At 36.5% G+C, this 18,257-nt stretch overlaps 1 protein-coding gene across 3 annotated transcripts in view; it reads left to right on the forward strand.

The window, feature by feature from the left end:
• Positions 1-17,891, forward strand: part of SP3 (Sp3 transcription factor) — a 31,623-nt gene extending 13,732 nt beyond the window's left edge. For all 3 annotated transcript variants that reach the window (XM_059476484.1, XM_059476486.1, XM_059476485.1), the window contains 3 exons: positions 8,394-8,586; positions 14,237-14,433; positions 16,121-17,891. In XM_059476484.1, the coding sequence (XP_059332467.1) occupies positions 8,394-8,586; positions 14,237-14,433; positions 16,121-16,437 (707 nt within the window). In that variant the 3' untranslated portion in view covers positions 16,438-17,891. The remainder of the gene's footprint in view (positions 1-8,393; positions 8,587-14,236; positions 14,434-16,120) is intronic.
• Positions 17,892-18,257: the final 366 nt, after the last annotated feature.

Genomic DNA, 18,257 nt, shown 5'->3' on the forward strand with positions numbered 1-18,257 from the left:
GGATAATTTATTTTACATACTTCTTTTGACCAATGCAGTAGCACCTGAAGACACTAGCAAATGACATGAAAGAAGGTAGCATTGGCTTGAGAATGGACTTTACTGCTTATCAACTCAGACACACTCACCTGGAAGATTCATTCATTTTAATAGAAAAAAACTCTAGCCTACAAACAGTTTTCCAGGTCTACAGCTGGAATCGAGTCAAATGGATTCCTTTCAAGAGTTGACTGAAGTGTCACTCCAACACTGAGGTCTTCATTCCTACATCTCTCTTCCCAGCTGCTGTTCTGCAGGAGTGTACACAGCTCCTGAAGGACTCATCTTGCTGCTATTGACCCTAGAGTCAGGGCTGTAGCTGGCTTGCCCAGCTGGTATGAGTGGGAGTGGCTGCCTGTGTGTGGTGGCAGCTCCATCCCATCCCATCCCATCCCATCCCATCCCATCCCATCCCATCCCATCCCATCCCATCCCATCCCATCCCATCCCATCCCATCCCATCCCATCCCATCCCATCCCATCCCATCCCATCCCATTCCTGCCGCATCTGACGGCTTTGGCATGCCGGAGTAATTCAGCTATTCTAAATTTGACCAAAAAATTGGCTGACAGTTTTCAAGGTAAATAGTTGCCCAAGAGACAATTTATTATGTGTCTGCTGATATCTGGTGAGGCTTTGGTCTAATATCTGTTTCCTAAAACAGTCTAAATGCTGAAACAAACAAAATAAAAAATGAAGTATTCACAGTTTTACTTGCTGGGATGGTTGTTTCAATGTTTTAGTGTTTCTGATGAAGTAGTGCAGAGTGCTACTTAAAGCATAGCTTTCTTCCAGCATCTAGAACTTTTCAAACAGTTTTGATTGGTTTTCAGTGTTTCACAGCTTAGTTTTTTTCTTTATAACTTTCAGTTTTTAACCTTATTAATTTTAATTTGAATTATGCAGTTTTTCCTTCTAAGGCATTCTTTATAACAAGACTTTGAGACAAGGGCATGGTATAATTTTGAAATAGAATCTGATTTACAAAAGAGAAAAGTCTTATGAAATGCATGAAGTAAACTGAAGTAGTGATGTTTAGTAAATATTTTTATCTGTCAAAGTCTCTCTCTGGCTATCCAATTTTCATTTGAGGCATTTAGTTTTTATGTTAGAAAATCAAAACAGTTGAAACAATTCTTCCCACTATTTTCTTAATATGAAAATTAAATTGGAAACGGATGAGTTTAAGTTAGTGTGGGAATTAGAGCTATTTATGTACCAATCTTGTGTAAATAATTTGCTGTCAGCATGCTTAAATTACATTCCTTATTTTAGCATCATTTTCAAAGGAAATTAATAAATTGTGGAAGAATTAGATGATCATGCTTTTTGTGTTTCGCAGTTGTGCTTATAACAGCACATAGTAAATTATCTCACTTAAAGTTTGCAGAACTTCAGTTAGTCTGGTTAATTTTTTAGTGCAATATCTATTGTGGAATAGAATGAACTTTTTTCTTCAAATTCTTGAAAATATTGAATTGTTGCGTCCTTCCTCTACATTAGTACTTCATGGGCTTTTCTCCTCTTTGTTCCAAAACTGCTTATTAATGAATTTTCTTCACAGCTGGTGGTGGGAAGGTGAAAGTTTTTTGCATGTATGTTACTCCTAAGTAAATATATGTCATGTGTGCTGAGTGTCTGGGAGTGCAGTATAGATCTAAGAGCTAAGGGGGTTAGCTTGAGTTACCTTAGTCTCAGATATGCTCAGGATGTTCACAAAAGAGTATATTACCAGTTTCAGGTACACATTCCTTTTGCAAGATACCCTGGCACAAAATGAATACTCTCATATACCTGTGGGGATCTCTGGCAAGTATCCATGGAGTGAAAGAGGGAAGAGATTTTATTTCCAGTACTGCTACAATGTAAGAAGAAGGCTGGAAACTTGTCTTCTGTCTTTTTTCGGTCTCAGCACTTTAGGGCCATTGTTTCAGGTCCTGTGCAGTTTTCTTGCCTCTTGAACCTCCTGGCAGGATCACATATTTTGTTCTGATGTCTGAGATCAGAACCAAACTTGTCACTGCATCTGGCTTATAGAAGGTATCTGAAGTTTCTTGCAAGGACAATGACAAGTCTTTTTATAATGCTAGGAGTACTCACCCGGACCCTAGTTGTGATTGCCCTCTTGAAGATCAGGCTGGGTTGTAGGTGGGTTGTCTTTTACTGCTTGTAGAAGACTCATATTTTTTCAAAAGGCAGTAATTTCAAGAGTAAAAGATAATAAAAATGCACATTGTCAATGGCATTGTCATAATTTATCATAGAGAAATAATAGTTCTCAACCTGCATCTAAAATTCATGCCAGTATTTAATTCATGTATTCCAAGTATGTCTTGTACTTCATTTAATCAAAGTGTTTTCCTGTATCCTAGTAAGACACTTGCTGTGCAGAACTCTCAAGTATATTATATCAACAACAGTGTCATCATTGATTTAAATAAAAAAATTAGTTTTTAATCTAATTGTTCATATAATTGCATTTTGAGTGCACTAATTCTGTCCCTACTTCTTTGAGTCTTTGTTTACTCTTTTTCAGTGTTATCACAGTATTAACTTTTTTCAAACTCACTGGAGCATTCACATGGCCAAAGGCTCACAGCATTAAAACTGGAGAGCTCTTCAGCCTTCTCTTAAAAAGAGTCAAATGAAAATTATCATTCTGTTGATTTATTAAGTGTTTACTTCTGTAGCTGTTTTTACTGTCAGTGGGAAGCTTTTCATTGTCATCTAGTAGTAGGACAATTATTTGGCTTTTACTTAAATACAGGACAGAAACACTTAGTGAACAGTTTTGTCTTCCTGAATTACTGCTGACAATTCTGTTGTTTGACCCTAGTAGCAGTCAGATACTCTTCTATGTGGAAACATTTCATCCTCCTGGTCAGAGAATTCGCTGTCCTCTTGCTTTCCTTACATATTTCTGGAGTTAGCGGCTTCTTCAGTATTAAGCATGGTCAACTCTTCTTCCTCTATTTAGTTAGACCTTCTTAAATTTTCAGCTTTGAGGAGAATAGAAAAAGTAAGTGCATGCTGGATCAGGCATTACTGTCTATAAGAATCCAGAATCTGTAGACATCTCAAGTGAGTACAGTTACTGTAGGGCAAGTAACTGTTCCTTGATGCATAGTGTGTTCCTTGAGGTAGCACTGCCTGAAGAACTTTAATCATTTAAATACTTAAATATTTGCTTTAGAGTAATGTATAGGATCAGTTGGCAATACACTGTGTGGCATTTCTTGCAAGGAAACAAATCTGTTACTGTATTTTTAATAATTTTGCTGGTACTGCTTGAGTACTGTAAGGTCCTGCTCTTAGGCTTGCACACCACAGTTATTTTTCCTCAGAAACTTAAAATCTGATTTAGAGCTGTTGAATCTAGATGACAGTCTTTTTTCTGAGTTGAGGTTCACCAGTATTTCAAGATGATGCTTTGCAGTGTACCTCATGTTGCCTTGTAATTTATTGTGTAATAAAAATGTCTAAATTCACACTTAAGATTTGGGGGCAAATCAGAGTAGAAATCATTATTTCTGTTGAGTTTCCTGTCTGAAAGGCTTGAACAACTGGTCTGCTAGTAGAGGAAGTTTAATTTAGATAGTTCAGTTTAGATGGGGAAGAACAAGAACAGTGTCTTAGGAAATTTAAATTCCAAGGGAATGTGGGTTGAACTGTAGAGAAAACAGAAAACAACACGAGAAGATGGAAAGGAAATGGAAATTAACATCTCTTTTACATATCTTTTCTTGGGAAAGGTAGGAAGGGAAGCCCCTATTTGGAAAAATAAACAATCAGAAACAATTGAAATGGCAGTCAAATTGTGATTTTATGAGGAAATTTGTGGGAAGGTATGTGCAGTGCTGCTGAAAATCTTTTTTCACTTCAAACCATATTTCTGCTTCTCTGATCAGGAACTTGTAAAGCTTGGCTGAGTGAAAGCGCAGGGTGGCTTTCAGCATCTAGGAAGAGCAGCTGAACTGGAAGCTCACAATTTGCAGACTGTTATAATGTAATAAAGTGTGCCTTTGTGACATTCTGCAAAGGCAGATATATTAAAAAATCTGTGTCCTCTTCCCTTTTCAGTTTACCCCTGTTTCTGTGGCTCTTGGGCAAACTAAAACTTTTACCATAGATGAAGAAATTCTTAAGTTCTGTTTGAAACAGACCAAGACATAATGTGAAGATTAGTTGATGCATTCATCTGATACCTGGAGAAGTAGGTAAATGACCTGGGTATAGCAGTGGACAACAGTATTTCTCTCCACCTAGATTATAGTTCACGTGTACTCAAGAATAGTTTAAACTGTGTTTCCATCTGCATTGTTTCATCCTGTCAGTTCAGTTACCCTTCTCTGAAACACTTTAAACAAATCTCTTGCTTATTGGTTTTATTTGCCAAATGTACTCAATCTTGTTCCGTATTGTAGCCAGCTCTGGACCTTCTGTGACTATGAAATACTACCTTTGGATCAGAATTATTCACCAAGATCCCAATTTCCATCTTGGAAAAGCCAAACCTAAACCAAATCTAGCACACTAGACAGGAAGCAGAGCTTGAACACAATATATGTTTTTCAGAATCTATTGGCAGTTTGAAACAATAACTTTGTCTAAAATTCCCCTTCATGCTTACCTAGAACTAAGTCTCGAATTTAAAAGTAAGGGCATATAGAGATTTGAAAGCATGGAAATAAAAGACTAATGAAGAAAATGTAACCTTTGTTTAGCCTTGGTAGAAGACAAAAATAGCCTCAAATTTTCTAGTGTTTGCATCATCTTGTCATGACTTTATGGATTATATAAATTATTTTAGGCCTCTTTTTTTGCAGAGTTTATGTGAATTCTCTCAGTTGAGGCTGAATTAGAATAGAGCACATCTAGAAGGGCACTGGGGAGACATGTAGTCTCTGGTATCTACATGAATTTTCATCTCAGATACTATTGCATTGGAGAACACTTAATCTCCAGCTCTTCTCCATAGTTTGCCCTTTCAACAGCTTCATGAGTGGCCCTCCTCCTCCTTCCAAAAAATACTGGTGGAATTTTAACCTTATCTCTTGAAATAATGTAAAAACCTATTTGGAGGGCAACAGACTCATTGGTTCTGAGGACCTCATATAAGGCAATCACATTCATTGTGAGTTTTGATGCAGTTCACTCTCTGCTATACTACTCCTGGAGAGGTTATATAAACACTTTATCTATTGATATTTCTTCTAGTTTTGTTTTGTTTCAAGTATAGTCTACACAGATAAGTATTAAAAAGTCCTGTCAGTAAATTGCCAGTTTATGTTGTACTTTTCTGTGTGCCAGGAGTAAAAGATATTCCTTCTGATGAATAACTAAAGCAATAGCTACACTTTCTGCCTTACCAAGATAACCAGAAAGCACAGCACAAAATTAAAAACACAGTACTACTTTGTCTTCATTTCAGTTTTGCATTTTTTAGAATAATGCTATAAATTATTGTATATCTATGCAAATTGTTGTCTTCTGCAGTATCCTCAACTGTTAGGTGTGTTTTTCTGTCCTTTTTTTTGTCCAAGTAAGTTTCCCAATTATGCATCAATCATTATAGAACTATTATAAGTCTCTGTGCTGCTGAAGGAATGGTGGTGACTGGGAGAAACTGGGAATAAACAGAGAGATACTAATGAAAAAATGAAAGGAGCTCATGACAAAACCTTGTAAAGTGGAACAGACATTGCATAGAAGGTAGAAAGTCATGGATACTGGCATGCAGTAATAGACTTTTTGGACATGCTTCTACTCTTATGTGTATCTCTATTATTAGAGTGTGACTTTGGGAGGTCAGTGTAATAGGAGAAATCATACGGAATGTTTGACTTCACTAGTGGAGTTGGGTCTTGGGAGCACAGATCCATACCCTAATTTGTTCCATTCAGCTTTGCATATCTCTTTGGAAGTATATCAATTCAGTCTTAACTGGATTCAGCTACTGACTTTGCAGGCACACTGTGTAATGTTAGGGAGATCATAATGAAATTACCTTTTAAAAACTGTATGTTATTTTATTAACAGTACTTTAATTGTTATTTTAAATAAAACAAGAATTTATACAGTGTATACTTTGTGTTACTTGATTGGTAAGAGAATTTGGAGTATAATGTGTAACACACAGTCCTAAAGAACTGGTTGGAGACTTGCATTGGCCTGTGCTGGCAGCCTTGCTGTACTTAAATTCCTATTATGTGTCCTTTTGTGCAAGAGTGAATCAGGCTTCTGCTTTTTTCTAAAGTTGCTCTAAAATGCATTAGTATACTTAGTAGTTATTTGAAAGATAATTCTGTAAACTTTGTTTTATCGTGGTTTAATGTTTGCTTATATAAAACCAATTTTATTTATAACATACAGATAATAAAGTTATTTTTTAGCCAAGTCTCAGAGAATAGCTTAATTTGTTAGCAAAGTAGTTTGGTGGCTCATGTAGAAGACCAGAAGTCACCACAGGTCTTCACATGAAAGATATTTATTATGGTGCTGTCTGAAATTGTGAACTTGTGATGGTAACAGTGAGGGTGTGCAGGTGACTTTGGGCAAGCTTATCACAGTTGTACCCCATGTGTAAAAAATCAGCAGATGTGACTGCTTGCTCCTGGATTCCCACAGCTCAGAGCCTGTCCCATTCATGCAAACTTAATTTCTAACACTGACTTTTGCAGCCAAACTAGATAAATATTCTAGACTTCCCTGGTTTTGACCTGTAATTCTCTTCTGAATGCAGTGGTTTCGTAGAGAATTACTTTAACTGTAGTTACATCAGTGATGAGGGTGCAGGGCAGTCCTGTGTATGGTTGTATGTGTGCAAAAGAAAGGCAGACTGTGCTGTTGGGGGTGACTAGGCTGAGACTCTATTATCATCAAGCAAATTTTTGTGTGGCAATATCCTTTATCTCTAAGCAGATGAATACTGGACATGACTTTGAAGGTAGACCAGGTAACTATTACTCTTTACATATTTCATTGTTGGTTTATTTCCTGATCTCTACTGGGACAGGATGCTCTTCATCCTATGACCCAGCACAGTTTTTCTTATGTTTTAGCAGGTAATCTGCAGCTTTGTCTTCATTACAAAGATATGATGGCTGATGCACTGACTCCCAGAAAGAACTCAAGAGTGGCCACAAAGCTCAAATGCTTAAGCTTTCAGTGTTTAAGGATAAAAGTCTACATGATAATTGGGTTTGTTTTGTTGGAAAAGCAGTCTCTTGAATGTGTCCAGAAAGATAGACAGATGTTAATTTGAAGCTTAAAAACAAACAAACAAACAAACCAAACACTACATTATGTTTGTTTGCTTATTAGTTTGTGCTAATAAGTGGCTAATCATTTTCACAGAAAAAATTCAAAGTAGACTACTCTGCTGAACCATGGAAGGGGCATTCTAAAATAATACATACAAACTGTCTTTTTTTGGAATTCAGACTTTGAGTCCTCTGGGAATGCAGAATAGTGTTTGAGGGGAAGATGTTCCTATTAAAATGTAAATTTGTTAAAACAGTTGTTGTTATGACACTGTAATTAATTCTTGGATTAGATTGAATGAATGATCTGTAGGGAGAGGGTACACGTATTTGCAAATGTCCATCCTATAAGGAATAATTAGGAGGCCTTTTTGCATACAAAAAACTGCTAAGACCTACTTTGGCTGCTGGTATATCAAAACATTGATGTGGCTTATCTGTTACTTATCTCTGTCTAATGCTGCTGAATAACATTCTTCTCTAAATGTTTTCTATGTATTGTGCAGAAGACATAAATTTCAGATGAAAAGGGGAAATGGAACAAAAACATTAATTTATTTGTTTTCCTTAGGTATCTCAGTCTTTCTCAGGTGAAAACCTTTTATTAGATTGATTTCTCACATTACTGTATGTATCTCTGTGCATGCTAAAACCTTCTGAAGACCATTGAGGAAGGCTGTTGCTACTACATGTGATGCTAATTCAGAAATGCTGTGGAAACAGAAATGGCTACTCAGGATCATTTGAAACATGTGTTTACATTTTCTTCAACCTCTGTCCAGCCTCTTGTTCCTCAGTTTTTCCCAAGTTTCAAGCAAGCAGTAGTCTCCTGGTGACAGCATTCCTCACCAAGAACAATTCAAACTTAAACTATAATACTTTGTGATAGCTTATCTTCAACTTTGAAATGTATAGTAAGATAAACTTTTAACTACAGGTTACAAGGGCACAGAAGCAATGTCAGAATGCACTTAAGGTTGTTGACTTTTGACTGGCATAGTGCTCTCAAGAATAAAAACATTTGATCACTATGGTTTCCTTTCTGTCTATTTAATGGGTTACTTACAGATCTGTGTTTGTTCTTTTCCCAGATATTAGGATTAAAGAAGAGGATCCTGATCCAGAAGAGTGGCAGCTCAGTGGTGATTCTACACTGAATACTAATGATCTAACACATTTGAGAGTACAGGTTGTAGATGAGGAAGGGGACCAACCACATCAGGAGGGGAAAAGACTGCGACGAGTGGCATGTACATGTCCCAACTGCAAAGAAGGTGGTGGAAGGTATGTAAAGTTCAGTGTCACATCACACATTTAATGATGAAAAATGAATAATGGGCAAGAAAAAATGAGCTTTTGTTAACAGCAGTTATCTGCAGTGAGAGGAAATTACAGGCTTTTGCAAAGGAGACTATGCAATAAAGGACTACCACTTCCATTTTGGGGTTTGCAGATGAAAAAGCAGATTATTCCATCCTTTCTGAGTTACTCCTATGAGATCAGTTGAAAAAATCTGGAGTTAGATGTCACCTAGTACAAGTAAGGGGGATAGAATATTGCCCTAAAAATATGAAAATTAAATATTTTGGAATATGCACATCTGTAATTAGCTTCCTATCATATGTCAAGAACTTGATTAAATCCTGTGTTCCTGCATTTCCTCGGTGATTGAGCAGTTTTCCACAGTTTAATTGCTTTGGAGTGTTACAAAAATACAGTTTTCCTGGTTTTCTTATTCACTGGGTTCCTAGGAAAAACAAGGTTTGTATAGTATAGCAAGGTTTGTATAATATTTCTAAATAAAAAATTTTGAACTGTTTTCAGTCAAAATAAGTGAGACTTGAATAACAAAGAGGTACTAAGTTCCAATTCATTAAACTTCAGTGTTGCATTGGAACCTATGCTTTATTATTGTGCATCTCATTAAAATATTACTATTTTTTTGTTCTGAAGATTTTATTTTACTTCCAAACACTTATTTTGAATGCCTTGATTATGGATATGAAAGAGATAGGGTAATAAGCTGCCTTTTACGAGTGAAAATATTTAGTTGTGTTTGTGCTTGAGATAATTGTGCAGGGGCTTCTTTCCAATATGCTAAAATTTGTCCATTTTGATAACAGTTTCTTCACTAAAATGGAGATCTTTATTTATTTGGGAACTATAGTGTAAATTACTAAAATGTCTTTGAAGAGCCTCTCAGTGTCCAGTGGCGCTAAGAGTTCTAATAGCACTGGCTGAGTTATTTCTCTTGTCAAGTCTCTTGTCAGTTCCTGCTGCACATTCTAAATACCCGCCTTGCAAGCACAGGGAGGTGATATCTCAGGTAGCCGTGCTGAGTGAGCATTAAGTGTGTTGAAGAGAAAAAGACTCTGATACATTTACATCACCAGCAAAGGTGGTGATAATATCTGTGGGTTATGCAGCATCTTTGTCCATCAGATTCCTCTTGTTAAATTTCTATGTGTAGTTCACTGCAACATGGCACAGACATTTCTAAGTTGTTGGTGAACTCTGGCTCTGCTGTGAAAATCTGCCCAAAGTACACCCTGGGTTGAGATTTGTTTCATTTCAGGAGAAACTCTGGGAATGTGATTTGCACTGCATGTGCTCTTAGGAAACAGAGATTCCAGGTGTTTAATCTTCCTCATGCTCTATTCCAAACTACAGTGGTTTAATTTATAAATCTATACTGTAAAATCCTCTTCCTTCTGAGTGGAGTTGCTATAAAATGAAATTTGAAAGTTTCAGGCCATGAGAGAATCTTTTTGAGAGATGGTTTGGGAAGTCTGGAGAAGGGTGTAGTCTGTCTGAAAACTCAGATATGTGATTTTTGGGAAAGAGTTGAGGTAAGAGCTACGACAGAGTTAAGATAGATGAGAATCTGAAATCCCCTGTAAAGGAAGGCCTGGACACATCAAACATACAAAGTAACGAGGAAAAGTAGGACAAGAAGTCAGGATGTGAGAAGAATTAGAACTGGAAGAGAAACAGGATAATGAAGGAGACAATGGTGGGGAAACAGAAAAGAGTGAAAGTGCTTACAGTTGCTAGAGCAACTTTTCCACCAGAATGCAGAATTCCTTCAGAGTTTGGGAGAAAGGAATAAGCCCACTTGAAAAAATATTTGAGTGTTAATATTCCATAGCTGCTAGAGTTACCTGTTTATCCCTAGTGCTGGAATTCTGAATTTTGATTAGTCTTTCAACTCTGCTCGTGATTTGCAGAGTTTCAGATGGTAAAACATTTGCTTTTGTAAATTCTTTCAGATAGCATTCGTAATTCTTAAAGTGTTGTTAAAGTTGCAAAATTTAAAATCGGGCAAATGCTTAGTTAAGATATTTTGGGCAACTTTAACTTAATTCCTTGTGCATATACATTATCACTTGGTTTCAAATTACTTGATTGCATACTATTATTTTCAAATGGCATTGGTGCCGTTTGATGGATGGGATGGCTGACAGAGAATGAATCAGGGCTGTCTAATGATTATCACCTGCTTCACTTATTGCAGCAGCTGGGAGGTGTTTAGGGAACAAGACACAGGACTGCAGCAACAGGGCTCTGAAATTTTGGAGGTGTAGATCTATATACCCCACTTTTTCCACTGCAGAAGTACTGAGTTCATTGCTGTGAAGAACTTGATTGAGCAGACTATGAACATGTAGAGTACTCTGAGAAAATATGCTTCTACTACATTAACCTTGACGCCTCAAGCTGGTGCATGTTTGACAATTTTGGCCTTTATCTCTTTCTGCCTCATAGCTGGAGATACAAAGTGATTGCACTAGTTGAGGTTCACCATACCAAAATGTTAAGATGATAAGATAAAGCCATTAATGTTTTCTTAGAGACTGTGAGTGTTGTCTGTACCTATGATGAGGAATAAAAAAGCCCTGGAGAAATGAATGATTTTGTATTTAGCGTAGTACAGAAATAACATGTAACTATTAAAACAAGAAAAGTACTTTAAATCAGTGTGGAAAAGCTGAATAATGTTTCACTCAATTAATACTATTGCTCCTATGCTCTGAATGGAGAAGGAAAAGGAAAATGGCTTCACATATGCAGACTTCATCATAATTTCATTTATCATATAGTGTTTGTTTTGGTGTTTCTTGCTGCTTGCTCTGGATTCAGAGGCCAGTTGAGAAGTTCTTTCTGGTTTTTGTTGTTGGCTTTTGGAATTGAACTACATTGCAGTCTTCAAATTTGTACCAGTTTTGTGAAGTGGGAAGCCACTATCATCTTGGCCTTACTTGGTGGGAAGGGAAGAAGATGATGTATTAGATTTGTAAATTTATATCTTTTAGCCCCAAGCTTATATAATAAATGGGGAATAAGCAAGTGGACAGAGACACACTTGCCTCAAAGGATGACTCTGTTTCCAAATAGAATGTATTAGGCTTCTAGTTAAGGTGTCTGAAGTTAAGTAGAAAGTTTAGTTTCCTCTCAGTAGCACCTAGAGATTTCACCCTCCTAACAATTACATCTGGAATTGCATTGAGATATAGCTACTACTGTCTGATATATAGAGGAGCTGTGCTTCTGAGTACCACTGCAACTCTGTAACTCTAAAAACCACATTCTTCAAATAATTAATGAGTGTGTGTTTTAACCTTGAAATACTTAATGTTATTGCTGGAAATACTCTGAATATAAAGTCCAGTTTCTCAGTGGATGAAGGTGTTTCCTGCTGAAACTCTGGCAGTCTGCCTGGTTATTGAGAAACGTCATATCCAGTCTTCATAAAGCTAAAATGTACTATGGAAATACTTTAATATTTTTAGTTTTTAAACTCCACTCAAGGAGTAGGCTGGATTCACATACATCTATTCAGTGATGGTGGCTATTGGCCAGCAAGAAAGGCCTCTCAGCATCATGTGTTAGGGCATAGTGCCAGACTGTCACAGCTGCAAAGTGTCCAGAAAGAATTTGGCTTGTATCCTGTTAGTTTTAGAGTACACATGAAGCAAACATGCAGGTGCCCATATGAAGTTGTATAGAATAAATACACTTAGTTGCTAATTCACAGTAGTCTTATGAGTTTCATTCTGTGGACTCTTAACTTTCCCCTCACTTGGAACTTCAGAGTGTGCTAAGGAATTCTGTCAGCAGTTAGGCGAGGTGCTTACAATTGTGTCTTCTGTAACGGCTATGCACAGTAATGACCATGAGTTGAACCTTGGTTTCCTTCAGTCTAGACTTGAGGTGCAATGAAGCCATTTCAAATGATTGACCTAGAAATATTAACATTATTATGAGGGAATTTTGATGAAAAATTGAATTTTGATGAAAAATTGATTCCATCCAATTTTTGTACTATATCATGCCAAGTTACAAAATATTTGTACTAATTTATGTGGAGGGGAAGACATTAGGGTTTGTTTGGAGAAGACGTGAGGATAAAGTTCTTAGATGATTCTCCTGCTGCAACAGGATCAAAAGCCTTCTGGACTCTGCTTCTGCTTCTATTGAATTTTTCTGAAATCAAACCTTGTATTTGTCATGACAAATAATTAGTAGGTACAGGTGATGTTTTTATCTTTTGAGATAAAATGACTAATGAAACACTATGAAGATTGCTCTATATTAAGAATTTGTAGAAACATTTCCAAGGACTTAATGGGATTTTATCTCCTTTCTTTTCTGGACTGTCTGTAATGTTTTGGGTACATATGTGATTAGGTTGGAATCCCCTTTAGATACTGTGAGTTTCTAGAGTGAGTTCATTTTTGTGCATGTTCAGAAATGCTTGTGGCAATTGCTAGCTCCTTGAAGTATGTACACACTTTATCCTGAACCTTTGTTAGATGTAAATCAGAAGCTAAAGCACCCAGTTTAAAGAAAAAAATTGCCATGGGGAAGCAGCTGAAAATTGTATAATCAGTCATGGAGGATGGAGCACCCAAGACTGTAATTTCAGAGTCCACTTACGGTGTTCTAAGTTAATGTTGCTGATGAATAAGGTGGCCTGATGCCTGGCTGCATTTTTCAATCTCCTCCCTTGTACCAGCATTTACCATTCATATAGCTATGTTGTCAGCCAGACCTATTCCCTCAAGTGCCCCTTTCAGCAGTAGCAAACTCTTAAATTGGCTAAAATCAATCATGATGCCCTGCACTGGCCAGACTGATCTCTTTCTCTGGGTCTATCGCTTGTGATTTGATTAAAAAAATAAATTAGGCTGTCGTATCAGGTGCTTCCCCTGGTCACCTGCCATTTCAGTGAGACAGCATCTTAAAATAAGCATCAAGCTTAGTCTGGATTATATGATCTGTGAATTCTGTGTTCATTGTGATGGATTTCTGTTTTTTAACTGGAAAACCAAGGAATTCATTTAAACGTCAGTAAGAACAGCTTTCACCTCTTTTAGTGAAAGCATTCAGGTTAGTCTGCTTGCCTTCAAATCCCAAACTGATTCTCAGGTTTCCCCGAGATGCCAGAAGTCCCATCTGTTCTCTACTCAGTTGCCAGAATCTCCAGTGTCCATTTTGGCAGTTGCAGTACTTTGTGTTTTTCTTTGCCAAAACTATCTTTGATATGGTAAAAGCCTGAAACTCTGAGAAGTGTAAAATAGGGACACTTCAGCATCAAAGTGGTACAAACTGCTGTAATAACTGTATTTCCAACTTCATGTACATGCATGCTTCTTAAAGATTATGCTTCTATCGCATACATTTCACACACAGCTGAATTTATCATTTTCTGTGGAGCTGGGATGGCCTTATAGAATTTGTTTCCAGCTCCTTATGAAGTGTTCTGGAATCCAGTTGTATTGGAAACAAGAACATGAAGTTTCTTGGGTTGGTTTGCAGATCTGTTGTGGTATATGTAGCCCCATGTATGTATATGACCAGTATTTTGGAGGAATGTATTAGAATTAATAACTTCTCTCTCTCTCTCTCTCTTTTTTTCTTCTTTTTTAAACAGAGGCTCCAACTTGGGAAAAAAGAAGCAACACATTTGTCACATACCAGGATGTGGCAAAGTATATGGGAAGACCTCACATTTGAGAGCTCATCTCCGCTGGCATTCTGGAGAGCGTCCATTTGTTTGTAATTGGATGTTCTGTGGCAAAAGGTTCACTCGCAGCGATGAGCTCCAGCGACACCGAAGAACGCACACAGGTTTCCAGTCTTTGATTCTGGTGTATTTAGCTAAAGGAGTGATATGGACTGAGCTTGGATAAATAACTTTTAAGAGGAGAACAAATCTTTGAATTGGATTGATTTTAAGGCAGTGTGATTTTTCTAAAATCAGCTAAATCTTATTTATACACTTGGGAATCTCTGGTAGGTCTGAGGAGAAAACACACGCCTCTTGATTCAGAACTGACATTTAAGCTGATGTTTAATGTAGCTTAATCAGGATACTTTGATTCAGGCTCAGAAATGCATTTCATTTGTTTGAACCAAATTATAACTCTTTTCCTATCTTAAAACTTCAGTAAGAACAAAAGAGAACTAGGTGGCCTGGGGATTAGATATCATTCCTATAATCAATGAAGAGCATATGATGGTGCAGCATTCTACACCTTTTAGTTTCATGGTCAGACCACTGATTAGGAACTTCAGGTTCACATTTCTCCTTCTGTCTAATACAAAGAAAAGGAATTAATGTAGATACTCCACCTTATCAAGGAGCACTTAGTTTAAAATCTGTTGTTTGTTTTATCTGTTTTCTTACAAACTATATTCATATTTGCATTCAACAGGGTGTTTACCTTTTAAAATCATATTGGAAAAACCTGTAGATAGATAATTTTTGTGTTTATCAGCATTTACGTTGCTTAGAAAAATGTATTTGGATGTCTGCGAAAAATATTCCATGTTGTTCTTAGTGGTGTGCTTTTGTGTAGACATTTTGGATGCTAAATCCAAGCTGGTTACAGTTTGTCTGGACGGACAGACTGATGGTTTTTAAAAATGGTAAGTTGAATGATCCAGTTCAGAGGATGTGGTTAATCCTAGTGTACCTGCCTGCCAGTAAAATGTAGGGAACTGCAGGGATCTATCCTTTGACTTCTTATAAGATTTTTATCATTGACCTGGAGGAATCAACAGAATTCTTCTGTTAACCTTCTTAGGTTTGTGGATGACCCCAAACTGGGGTGACCAGTCAATGCACTTGATGGCAAGGCTGCTATTCAGAGAGATGGAGACTGAAGGAATGGGTTGACAGGAATCCTAGGAAATTCAGCAAGAACAGTGACAAAGTACTGCACCTGGGATGGAATTAACACTTAGGATAACGCAGGCTAAGCATGGAGAGGTTGGAAACAGCTCTTCTGAAAAGTACCTGGGAGTCTTGATAGACAAGTAGAACATGGTCAAAGGCCAGCAGCAATGATACCCAGAGCTGTATCAACAGAAACAAGTACCCTGATCACAGGGATTGTTCCCTTCTTCTGTTAGTCTGCATCTAGAATATGGCATCTAGTTTTCAGCACCCACTATAAGAAAGACATTGATGACAGGATTGAGTCTTCTCTGTCCACCATTTGGTAGGTTTTGTTCTCCTAGAAGTTATTTATTGGTAATAATTGCAGTGAGACTTAGTAGCCTGAGGATATGAGATGGCTATATTCTCTAGCATGCCTGAAAGATCTCTCCAAGCTCAGTGACACACAGAAAATTAAATCAGTTCTTATATAAATTGTATGGGATTTGTATGGGTGTCAAGAAATGTAACACACAAGTTTATGATGTTCAATCACTTTCTCCCTCAGTATAATTCTTGTTAGAATTCTGACTCTAAAAAGCATTAAGTTTAATTTTAAGTGTTCTTGATTATTTTTTTTTCTTTCTTTGATAGGTGAGAAGAAATTTGTCTGTCCAGAATGTTCAAAACGCTTTATGAGAAGTGACCATCTTGCCAAACACATTAAAACACATCAGAATAAAAAAGGTATTCACTCTAGCAGTACAGTGCTGGCATCAGTAGAAGCAACATCTGATGATACTTTGATTACTGCAGGAGGAACAACACTTATCCTTGCAAATATTCAACAAGGTTCTGTTTCAGGAATAGGAACTGTTAACACATCTGGCACCAGCAATCAGGATATTCTTACCAACACTGAAATACCTTTACAGCTTGTCACAGTTTCGGGAAACGAGACAATGGAGTAAATATTACACAAGATACCTATTAATTGTGGTTATTTTTATACAGTAGTGAGAAGAATATTGTTCCTAAGTTCTTAGATATCTTTTTATTGATGTGCAAAAATTTTTGGATTGACAGTAACTTGGTTATACATGACACTGAAATGCCTTACTTTGTATGATATTCCATAGTATATTAAAATGGTAAAATTGCATGGGTTTTGTAGGTACTTTTGGAATCTAGAAGAGAAGAAATTTTACCAAGTTATATTAAAAAAAAAAAAAAAAAAAGAATTTAACGATGGAAATGGTAGTCTAACCAAATGCATCAATCCTGTGTGGTTTAGTGTAAAAAAAATGAGAACATGTTGGTATTTATCTATTGTAAGATAAAAGAAGTTGATGGGTGAAAAGAAATCACATTATGATAAAAGAAATTTTGTAATTTTCTTGATGACTGGAATTTTTATTATGCATAACTGACAAATCAAGTTTCCAAGCAAATGTTACATAGTGTAGGCTTTACTTAGCTCATCAACTTGTCATTTTGAAGCTAATTATTTTAATTAGGTTAACTATGTACAATATTTTAAGCATTACTCTTGTAAGATTTTGCAAACTACATTTTAACATGGAACTCTAGGGATAGTCACCTTTTAAATCCTATTGAAAAGCCATGTTTAAGATTTAATTTGCCAAAATGATGTCTTGTTAATATTCTTTCAATAACCAAGGTGGGCAATATAACCAATGTTTAAAAAGCTTAAAATGTTAAGAAAAATAAATATGTATAGGTTGAAGCATTTGGGTGGTAAGGCAGATGTTATAGTGAAGTATATCCCTTCTTTTGAACATTGGAGGACCAAAAATAAGGTGTATTGCGTCTCAGCAGTGATTTTTATCGAATCTTTTTCCAAAAAAACCATCTGTATGGCAGGGCCTTAAAAGCCATCATGTAAATTACCAGTAAAATATAACATATGCAAATACAAAAGAAAAATCACTTCCATATTGACAGTACTCCCAAACATATGGGTATAGTCATAGTGAACTAGGGGGGTTATGAGGTTTTTGTTTGTTTGTTGTTTAGTTTTTGGTTAGTCAATCTGCATTTAAATATCAGCCATCTTTCCTTTTTTGCTTCTTCCCTTAAAAATTGTATGTATCCAGTACATTTAACTGATAAACATATATGTTTTTTATTATGCTGAATTTTCTTTTTATTTTTTAATTACTGTTTATATTTTCAATTATAGAAAATGTACAAAATGAAGTTATATAGCCAGTCTGTAAGTGCTATACCATTTTCAAAAAATGTACAACAATAATTACTGCAGTTCACCTATTTACAAACATTTGGAAATCTGTTCATTTGTTATTCTTAAAACCACCTCAAATTTAAAGGCTACCTTATTGTACGTTTAAAGTGTATTATAACAGTGTGGTAGTTAATAAAACACTATTTTTTTTTCTTTTGACTTGAGTTTACTGTGCTTCTTGTTAACTAACAAGGTGTAATTTAATAATGTGTCTTAAAAGCCTGAGATGTTTTATTATTTTGCAGTAGGTGGTGGGAAGCAGAAACGTGTTTTCTTTCCCTATGGACACAGAGATGGTAATTTTCCACCTCCTCGCTCACAAACCCCCATGTGTACGTGCATGGACACAAATGTGCTGTGTTGGTGTAGTGGGGATGTTTTGCTCTCATGTTGAGCAGGGCATGAAGAATATGTAGGCCCCATCCTATAGGCTGTGTTAAAGTCCTCTGACACATGGAGTGTTAATGAGGAGCTGTGACTAAGTGAGAACTATGAGATTAAGGAGAGTAATGGGTGTATATAATG

Source organism: Ammospiza nelsoni, chromosome 7 (assembly GCF_027579445.1).
Source record: "Ammospiza nelsoni isolate bAmmNel1 chromosome 7, bAmmNel1.pri, whole genome shotgun sequence".
In the NCBI taxonomy this organism is placed as follows: domain Eukaryota; kingdom Metazoa; phylum Chordata; class Aves; order Passeriformes; family Passerellidae; genus Ammospiza; species Ammospiza nelsoni.